Consider the following 10,382-nt stretch of genomic DNA (forward strand, 5'->3'; position numbering starts at 1 on the left):
CTGAGGTCTAGAGAAGTGAAGCGACTTGCCCAAGGTCACACCTCAGACAAGTGGCAGAGCGGGGATTAGAACCATGACCTTCGGACTCCCAAGCCCGGGCTCCTGCCACTAGGCTATGCTACTTTTGTTTCTGAGTGTGTGTGTGTACGTGCATGTGTTGGATAGTGGGGGGGTGACTGCGGGTGGGGTGGACTCCTTTATCCAGCCGTCAGTCAGGGAAGACAAGCGAGCGCCTGATGGCTTTAACCATTGTCAGCGGGTGCTGGGGCCTAAACTTGTATGAAAGGAAATCTCTCGGTTTTGGCAGCGGCCGTGCTGATGTCTGCAAACCCCCTGCCCTCCGGCCCCCTACCTCACCACTCAGACAGCCCCGGCCCCCGCCGAAAGTGACAGGTCAGGGATCTAACTGTCCGGAGACACAATGGACCCCGGCGATCCGCTGAGCTGGGCTTTCCCTAAGTCCACCTGCCCCCGCTGGAACGTCCGGGGGAGCCCGGCTGGCCCCGGGCCTTATCCGGCGTGCTATAAATGGACACTGTGACCCTCCGGCTCCCGGCTGTGCTGTGGCTGACTGACCCGGGCCGGCGTTGCAGGTAGGGACCCCACTTTTCCCTTGGTGGCCCGTCTCCGCTCCCCCTTTTTCCCCCGGAAACGGTTGCGTCGGCAGCGGTGGGCTGAGCTGAGGCCGGGGCGCGCTGGGGCCGGACGGTCCCTCGACCAGCGGCCGTTCCCCCGCTTCGGACTGGACCGTCTAGTTTCCCTGGAGCGCTCTGATTTGACTACCGGGTTTCCAGCTGTCGAGTGCCAAGCCCAGAGACGGTGCCCGTGATCCCCGTTGACCGCAGAGGGGGCCGTGGTGGCTCCAGAGAGGTGGGAGGAAGGGGAGGTTCCCCCAGAGAACCCACTCTGGGTTCGCATGGACTCTCGCCTGCACGGTGTCGTGGATGGCATCACCACGGACCCCCGTGTGATTGGTGTCACTCCCGTGATGTCATATGCATCCTTCAGCTGCTACCCCAGGTAGTGACTCCAGGACTGCTGAACTGTAAGCTCGTTGTGGGCAGGGAATGTGTCCGCTAATTCTATGTTGTACTCTCCCAAACACTTAGTACAGTGCTTTGCACTCCGTGAGCGCTCAATAAATACGATCGAATGAATGGAAGACCGAGGATAAGATTCCAGGGAAAGGATCCATTTTGACTGGATCCCTGGGAGGAGATGCAAAGCAACCTAGTGGCTAGATCCTGGGCTTGGGAGTCAGAAGAACCTGGGTTCTAATCCCGGCTCCACCACTTGTCTGTTGTGGAGCCTTGGGTAAGTCACTTCACTTTTTTCTGGTATTTGGTAAGTTCTTACTATATGTTTAACACTGTTCTAAGCACCAGGGTAGATACACATTAATTAGGTTGGATAAAGTCCCTTTCTCACAAGGGGCTGACAGTCTCAGGAGAAGGGAAAACACTTCTCTGGGGCTCATTTCCCTCATCTGAAAAGTGGGGATTAAGACTGTGAACCCCACATGTGACAGGGACTGTGTCCAATTTGATTTGCTTCTATCTGCCCCAGTGTGCCCAGCCCATAGTAAGCACTTAACGAATGCCATTAAAAGAAACTAAAAAAAGGTAAGTGACTGGCCCAAGGTCAAACAGTAGCAGAGGCAAAGTGGAAGGGCCATGACCAGAGACCGGATCCCCTTCTGGGAGTCCCTATCTGCCTCACTGTAGGTCGTGCTGCCCTGATTGATTGATTGACCGATTGATTGAAACCTCCACTCTGGCCCAGAATTGCATGTGGTACTTGCTATAGTACTTGTTAAGCGCTTACTACGTGCCAAGCACTGTTCTAAGCACAGGGGTAAATACAAGTTAAACAGGTTGGACACAATCTCTGTCCCTCATCGGGCTCACGGTTTTATCCCCATTTTCCAGATGAGGTAACTGAGGCCCAGAGAAGCAAAGCGACTTCCCCAAGGCCACCCAGCAGACAAGGGAACCCAGGTCCTTCTGACTCCTAGGCCCGTGTTTTATCCATTAAGCCTCGCTGCTTCTGTGCTCTGCACACAGTAAGCGCTCAATAAATATGATTGAATGAATGAACAGTGATTCTGTGTGCTCTTTTCCAGAAACAGGAGCAGTAGCAGAAGTAGCAGACTATGGCTTCAGACAACCCAACACAGGAGGCCAAGCCTCAGCCCCTGAACCCCAAGGTCAGTACCGGATTCCATGTCGCTTTTGCCTCAGGGAATATAAATTTATATATATGTATCAAATACCGTCGAGTCGTTTCCAATTCCTAGCGATTCTTCGGACATATTTTCTCCAGAGCGTCCTCTCTCTGCCATGATCCGTAACCTCGCTAACGGTTCTTCCATTATCGTTGTGATAGTTTCTGTCCGTCGAGCCGCCTGTCTCCCTCTTCCATGTTTTCCTTGGACTTGGTCCTCCTGATAATAATAATGATAATTATGGTATTTGTTAAGCACTAACTATGTGCCCGGCACTGTTCTGGATGAGGACTGAGGGAAACCTAGGATGAAATTCTAATTCTGGCTTCACCACCTGTGTGCTGTGTGACCTTGAACTAGTAACTTCACTTCCCTGGACCTCAGTTCCCGCATCTGGAAAATGGGAATTAAGACTGTGAGCCCCCTGTGGAACAGGGACGGTGTCCAACCAGATTACTGTGTATTAACCCCAGAGCTTAGTTCAGGGCCTGGCACATATTAAGCACTTAACAAATACCACAGTTATTATCATTATTATTCCCAGCCAAGCGCTTACTACAGTGCTCTGCACACAATAAGCACTCAATAAATACTGTTGATTGGTTGATAAAAATTGCCCTGCCTCATGTATCAATCAGTCCATCCATGACTTGAATGCCTATTGCGTGTGCAGAGTACTGTACAAAGCTCTGGGGAGAGTGTCTTTCAGACAACTGACGGTAAGTGCAGTGTAAGCTGGAGTTGTCTCTCTTGATTGCTGCATTGTACTTTCCAAGCACTTAGTACAGTGCTCTGCACACAGTAAGCACTCAGTAAGTACAACTGAATGAATCGATGGTGTACATTGAGTACTGTGTGCAGAGCACTGTGCTAAATGCTGGGGAGAGCATCTATGAATCAGTGGTGTTTATTAGAGTATATCCATCAATCAGTGATGTTTATTGAATGTTCAGATCTCTGTACTAAGCGCTCGGGGGAGTCCAATGCAACGGAGTTGGTAGTCAAAATCCCTGTCCCCACAGAGCTTCCTGTCTAGAGGAGGAGGATACAGAAGAGGACAATAATTCTAGGGTTCATTAGCATTAGATATCCCTGTCCTCATGGTGCTTAACATCTTCTCTGTGCAGAGCACTGTACTACCTGCTAGGGAGGATATGATAGATTTAGGAAACACGATCCTGCCCTCGTGGAGTTTCTAGCCCGGCTGGGGCGAAAGACCCAGAATAATTTATAGGCGAGGGGAAAAAAGAGACCAAAAAGATGGGGTTAAGTCAGTGCTTAGAGCAGAATGTAGAAAAGAGGTATGGGTGGCTGGGAGAGTATAGTGCAAGAAGAGAGGTTAGAACAGTGCTTCGCACATAGTAAGTGCTTAACAAATGCCGTCATTATTATAGATGTGAGAGGGTGTGAGCTGAGGAGAAGTGAAGTGAATCTGGGAAGGCCTTCTGGAGGAGGTGGGATATAATATTAATAATAATAATAATGGCATTTGTTAAGCGCTTACTATGTGCAAAGCACTGTTCTAAGCGCTAGGGGGATACAGGGTGATCAGGTTGTCCCACCTGGGGCTCACAGTCTTCATCCCCATTTTACAGATGAGTTAACTGAGGGACAGAGAGGTGACTTGCCCAAGGTCACCCAGCAGGCAAGTGGCGGAGCCGGGATTAGAACCCATGTTTAGAACCCATGTCCTCTGAGTCCCAAGCCCTTGCTCTTGCCACTAGGCCACGCTGCTTCAGAAAGGCACTGAGGATGGGGAGAGATGTTGTCTGATGGATTGGATGGAGAGGGAGTTCCGGCCTGGAGAGCTGAGGGAGGGGGAATCGGTAAGCTCCTGGAGGACAGGGGAATGTGTCTACCAACTCTGTTATTGTACTGAACTCTTCCCACTGCTCAGTACAGTGCCCTATTTTACGCAGTAAGTGCTCAACCAATACCGCTGATTGATTGAATATTCATTTTATCCTGTATTGGCGGACTGGTTTCTTCTCGTGTTCTGTTCTACTCTTCCCACAAGCCTTGTGGGCATCCCGCCCCACGCCCCACTCTGTGGCTGCACCTGCCCTGGGCCTCGGGCCTGGACGGTTTCTGCCAAAGCCCTTTTGGCCTGGTCCTCTGGACCGTCCCTTCTCAGGCCAGAGGAGGAGGCCGGAGGAGGAGGCCTAGGGCCTTCTAGACTGTGAGCCAGTTGTTGGGTAGGGACCGTCTCTATTTGTTGCCGACTTGTACTTCCCAAGCGTTTAGTACAGTGCTCTGCACACAGTCAGCACTCAATAAATACAATTGAATGAATGAATAGAGCATCCTGCAGGGGGCTCGGTGATGGGATGGGATGGGAACCCAGCTCTCTGCTGGGTGGTCCCTCCCGCTCCGCTTCAAGCGGCCCTTGGGACCGACTCTCCTGGCCAACTGTGAGCCCGCTGTTGGGTAGGGACCGTCTCTATATGTTGCCAACTTGTACTTCCCAAGCACTTAGTACAGTGCTCTGCACACAGGAAGTGCTCAACAAATACGATTGAATGAATGAATGAATGAATGAACTCAGGGGACCACAGGGAGCCACTGACCCCCAGACAGTTGAGATTTGGTTTGTCAATGAATCAATCAATCAATTGTATTTATTGAGCGCTTACTGTGTGCAGAGCACTGTACTAAGCGCTTGGGAAGTACAAGTTGGCAACATATAGAGACAGTCCCTACCCAACAGTGAGTGGGCTCACAGTCTAAAAGGGGGAGACAGAGAACAAAACCAAACGTACTAACAAAATAAAATAGAATAGATATGTACAAGTAAAATAAATACATAGAGTAATAAATATATACAAACATATATACATATATGCAGGTATAGATGTATATGTCCCAGGGTGTCCCCCATCCCCATGAGGAGCAATGGGGGAGGAGGGTGGAGAGTTGAGAGTTTTTAAGTCCCAGGTAAGGCCTTTCCCAACAAGGAGCAGAGAGTCGGAGTTGGTTTGTCCCAGGGACCCCTCCTCAAAAGGAGCAATGGGGGAGAAAGGGGGGGTTGGTATGGCCCAGGTAAGTGCCTCCCCCTATAAGGAACGAGGAGGGGCGAGTTGGTATGTTCCACATAAGGAGCAGAGTGGGGGAGCTGGGAGATGGTATGTCCCAGTGGGGAAGGAGGGGGGAGTTGGGAGTTGGTATGTCCCAGGTAAGGGCCTCCCCCAATGAGGAGCGGGGAGAGGGGGAACTGACAATTGGTATGTCCCAGGGTTGGATCTCCCCTCAGGAGGAGTTTGGCGGGGGGGGGGCTGAGAGTTGGTACGTCCCGGGGCTGCACCTCCCATTCAATCGTATTTATTGAGCGCCTACTGTGTGCAGAGCACTGTACTAACCGCTTGGAAAGGACAATTCGTCAACAGAGACAATCCCTGGCCTCCAAGGGGCTCACAGTCTCCTCACGAGGAGTAGGGAGGGGGGAGCTGGGAGTTGGTACGTTCCAGGGTTGGTCGTCTCCTCACGAGGAGGATGAAGGGGCCTACAGGACTGTCAAAGCCAGGTCTGGTAATAATAATAATAATAATAATAATGGCATTTGTTAAGCGCTTACTATATACAAAGCACTGTTCTAAGCGCTGGGGAGGACACAAGGTGATCAGGTTGTCCCACGGCGGGCTCACAGTCTTCATCCCCATTTTACAGATGAGGGAACTGAGGCATAGAGAATAATAATAATAATGATGATGATGGTATTTGTTAAGCACTTACTATGTACAAAGCACTGTTCTGAGCGCCAGGGAGGTTACAAGGTAGCAGGCGGGGGTCAAAGGGGCCCGTCCTCACCCGTCTTTGACGTCTCCTTTGACGTTTCTCCCATCTTTCCTGGGGTTTCAGATCACCGTCTTCGAGCAGGAGAATTTCCAGGGCCGCTCCCATGAGCTCAGCGGACCCTGTCCCAACCTGAAGGACACCGGGATGGAGAAGGTGGCCTCTGTCCTGGTGCACTCTGGGCCGTAAGTATTGCTCTCCCCCTCAGCAAATCAATCAATCAATCGCATTTATTGAGCGCTTACTAGCGCTTGGGAAGTACAAGTTGGCAACACATACAGTCCCTCCCCAACAGCGGGCTCACAGTCTAGAAGGGGGAGACAGACGACAAAATAAAAAAAATGTTAACAAAATAAAATCCTGGCCCCGCTGCTTGCCTCCTGTGTGATCTTGACACCTGTCCACGTTTTGTTTTGTTGTCTGTCTCCCCCTTCTAGAATGTGAGCCCGTTGTTGGGTAGGGACTGTCTCTATGTGTTGCCGACTTGTACTTCCAGAGCGCTTAGTACAGTGCTCTGCACACAGTAAGCGCTCAATAAATACGATTGAATGAGTGAATGAATCCTGGGCAAGTCGCTTCACTTCCCTGCGCCTCAGTTCCCTCATCTATAAAATGGGGATTGAGACTGGGAGCCCCACGTGGGACAGGCACTGTGTCCAACCCAATTTGCTTCTGTCCACCCCGGTGCTTAATAATAATAAATAATGATGGCATTTATTAAGTGCTTACCATGTGCAAAGCACTGTACTAAGCTCCGGGGAGGTTGCAAGGTGATCAGGTTGTCCCATGGGGGGGCTCACAGTCTTAATCCCCATTTTACAGATGAGGTAACTAAGTGAAGTGACTTGCCCAAAGTCACACAGCTGACAATTCGTGGAGCCGGGTTTGAACCCATGACCTCTAACTCCAAAGCCCGAGCTCTTTCCACTGAGCGACGCTCTCTCTCTTACAGCGTAGTACAGTGCCGGGCACATAATAAATGCTTAATAATTACCACAGTTCATTCATTCATTCATTCAATCATATTTATTGAGCGCTTACTGTGTGCAGAGCACTGTATTAAGCCCTTGGGAAGTACAAGTTGGCAATATATAGAGACGGTCCCCACCCAACAGTGGGCTCACAGTCTAGAAGGGGGAGACAGACAACAAAACAAAACATATTAACATAATAAAATAAATAGAATAAATATGTACAAGTAAAATAAATAAATAGAAAAATAAATATGTACAAACATATGTACATATATACAGGTGCTGTGGGGAGGGGAAGGAGGTAAGGTGGGGGGATGGGGAAGGGGAGGAGGGGGAGAGGAAGAAGGGGGCTCAGTATTATTAAGTTCCTCAAATTGTCCTGAGAGAACACACAGAGCAGCACATTGGCTCTCCCAGGGTAGTGAGGGAAGAAACCAGCTTCCTGTCTGTAATGGAATGTACTGGGCGTCCGCTGTAAAGCAACAAGGCCTGTGGAAAGGGCCTGGGAGTTAGAGAACCTGGGTTATAATCCCTGCTCTGCCACATGCCTGTTACATGACCTTGGGCAAGTCGCTTTACTTCTCTGGGCCTCAGTTTCCTCATCTGTAAAATGGGGATTCGGTCCCTGGCCTCCCTTCTCCTTAGCCTGAGGTCCCCATGAGGGACGGGGACTGTGTTCGACCTGATTATCCTGTGCTGGGAACACAGTACGTGTTTAAGAAATCCCACAATTATTATTATCACTGAGTGCAGTGCTCCGTATAGAGTTCTTGGGAGACACAACAGAAGTACGATATTTGCCTGCCCCCAGAGAGCTGACATTTTATTAGGGAGGTAGGTGAAGGCAGTTCTCCTCCGTGGGCATACGAAGCAAGGCATTCTGGAACAGGAAATGGGCCCGGCACCAGGGATCCGAGAGGGCGGGTGCCGGCCACGTATCCGGTTGGGGATTCAAGCCGGAGACAAGGGGCAAGTGAGAAGAAGAAGAACTGTGGCATTAGTTCAGGGCTCACTGGGTGCCAAGCACTGTACTGAGTACCGGGGTGGATAGAAGATCATCAGCCCCAGTCCCTGTCCCGCGTGAGGCTCACAGTCTTTTTTCATCCTACCTCAGCTGGGTCGGGTACGAGCAGGCCAACTGCAAGGGGGAGCAGTTTGTGTTGGAGAAAGGCGAATATCCCCGCTGGGACTCGTGGACAAACAGTCGGAGGAGCGACTGCATCAGCTCGCTGCGGCCCGTCAAAGTGGTGAGAGCGCCCCGCCCAGCCCGAGCCCCCCGAACCCAGGCTTGTCTGGCATCATCCCGTAGGGTCCCCTCCGCTATCCTCCCCGTGCCCGCTGTGGACGTGGGTCTCCCTCCTCCTTGGTCTTCCCAGCTGCAGTGACCCCTGACCCCTCTTCCTTGCCCTCCCAGGACAGCCAGGAGCACAAGATCGTCCTCTTCGAGAACCCCAACTTCACGGGGAAGAAGATTGAGATCATCGACGACGACGTGCCCAGCTTTCACGCCCACGGCTACCAGGAGAAGGTGTCGTCCGTGCGAGTGCAGAGCGGCACGTGAGTTGGGCGGGGGGATGGCCGGGATGGGGCGGGAGGATCGGGGACACCCCTCCCTGACCCCGGGCTCTGAGCCGCGTCCGTTGGCTTTGGCTGGCCGGGGGCTCGGAGAGGGGACTGCAGGGAGACCCGCCTCCTGTCCAGTGGTGAGGCAGCCCCTGTTCCACTTCCAAATTCCAGCCCGGGCAGTAATGGTGTCCACCGAGCGCCCACTTGCTGTACTGAGTGTTTGGCCCTGCCCTCCGAGAGCTTCCACTCTAAAAGGGGTTTAAAAACGTTGACCAATCAGAACAACAGCGGTCCAATCGACTCCCCGTCGGTTCGCCCCTCCTACCGTACCTCGCTTGTCTCCCACCACGACCCGGCCTGCGAGCTTCGCCCCTCTGATGCCAACCTACTCGCCAGCCCTCACTCTCACCTTTCCCACCACCAACCCCTTGCTCACGAGCAGCAGAGTGGCCTAGTGGCTAGAGCCCAGGCCTGGGAGTCAGAACGGCTTGGGTTGTAATCCCGACTCCGCCACTCGTCTGCTGTGTGACCTTGGACAAGTCACTTCGCTTCTCTGGGCCTCAGTGACCTCCTTTGTAAAATGGGGATTAAGACCGTGAGCCCCATGTGGGACAGGGACTGTGTCCAACCTGATTAGCTCGGATCTACCCCAGCGCTTAGTACAGTGCTTGACACATAGTAAGCGCTTAAATACCGTTGTTATTATTCGTTGCCTCAGTCCTGCCTGGAACTCCCCACTTTCATATCTGACCGCTCATCAGTCTCCCCAAATTCAAAAATTTACTAAAAAAGAAAAAAAAATCATGTCCCTTCCAGGAAGCCTTCCCTGTTTAACCTCTCATCTTCCCCCTGTTCATCCTCCCCTCTTGGTTGCCTATGCATTTGAGTCCCCTTGAGTATCAAGTGATACTCCCCCCAAACCCACCCCCCCTACTGAAGTCTGTATCCTCATCCTCTGCCGTTTCCCCTCTCTGTAATTTCTTCTCACGCCTGCTTCCCCCTGTAGACTGAAAGCTCCTTGAGGGTAAGGGCCGTGTCTATCAACCCTATTGTATTGTGCCCTCCCGAGCGCTCAGTACAGCGGCCTGCTCTCAGGAAGCGCTCGGCACAGACCGCTGATGGATGGATGACTCCGCTAATGGTCTTCCTGATCCTCTTTTTCCCCGCCCGCCTCTGCAGGTGGGTGGGTTATCAGTACCCCGGCTACCGTGGCTTCCAGTACCTGTTCGAGAAAGGCGAGTACAAGGACAGCGCCGAATTTGGGGCTCAGCACCCCCAGATCCAGTCTGTGCGACGGATCCGGGACATGCAGTGGCACCAGAGGGGCGCCTTCCACCCCACCAACTGACATCCATCCGTCCCTCCGTCTCGGGGGTCCGGTCCCCACCGCTGGGCAACACCCTCTGTCCCGGCGAGGAAATAAAGTGTGAACAGCAAAGCGACCCGACAGATTCTGTGTCCTGAGGGAGTGGGGTTTGCGGGGAATGACTGGAAGAGACACTCCTCTTCGGGATTCAATAATAATAGTAATATCGGTTAAGCGCTTACTATGGGCCAGGCTCTGTTCTAAGCTCTGGGGTAGGTACACAGTAATCGGGTTGGACACAGTCCCTGTCCCACATGGGCTCACAGCCTTAATCCCCATTTTACAGATGAGGTCACTGAGGCCCAGAGAAGTGAAGTGACTTGCCCAACGTCACACAGCAGACAAGGATTAGAACCCTTGACCTGGCTCCCAGGCCTGTGCTCTATCCACTACGTCACCAGCCAATAAGTATAATAATGATAATGATGGTACTTGTTTAGGCGCTTACTATGTGCCAGGCACT

General features: G+C 52.0%; 1 protein-coding gene across 2 annotated transcripts; it reads left to right on the plus strand.

Annotated features, from left to right (window-relative positions):
* Positions 1–537: 537 nt before the first annotated feature.
* CRYBB2 (crystallin beta B2) lies at positions 538–9,987 on the plus strand. 2 transcript variants are annotated; one of them, XM_038763369.1, is made up of 6 exons: positions 538–593; positions 2,123–2,206; positions 6,080–6,198; positions 8,102–8,234; positions 8,402–8,544; positions 9,733–9,987. In XM_038763369.1, exons 2-6 carry the CDS (start codon positions 2,153–2,155, stop codon positions 9,899–9,901), a joined length of 618 nt encoding a protein of 205 aa, XP_038619297.1. In that variant the 5' UTR covers positions 538–593; positions 2,123–2,152; the 3' UTR covers positions 9,902–9,987. The 2 variants fall into 2 exon arrangements, with proteins under 2 accessions (XP_038619297.1, XP_038619298.1); XM_038763370.1 differs by lacking the exons at positions 538–593; positions 2,123–2,206 and adding an exon at positions 5,578–5,749.
* The last annotated feature ends 395 nt before the right edge of the window (positions 9,988–10,382 follow it).

The sequence above is a fragment of the Tachyglossus aculeatus genome, chromosome 21 (assembly GCF_015852505.1).
Source record: "Tachyglossus aculeatus isolate mTacAcu1 chromosome 21, mTacAcu1.pri, whole genome shotgun sequence".
Lineage (NCBI taxonomy): Eukaryota > Metazoa > Chordata > Mammalia > Monotremata > Tachyglossidae > Tachyglossus > Tachyglossus aculeatus.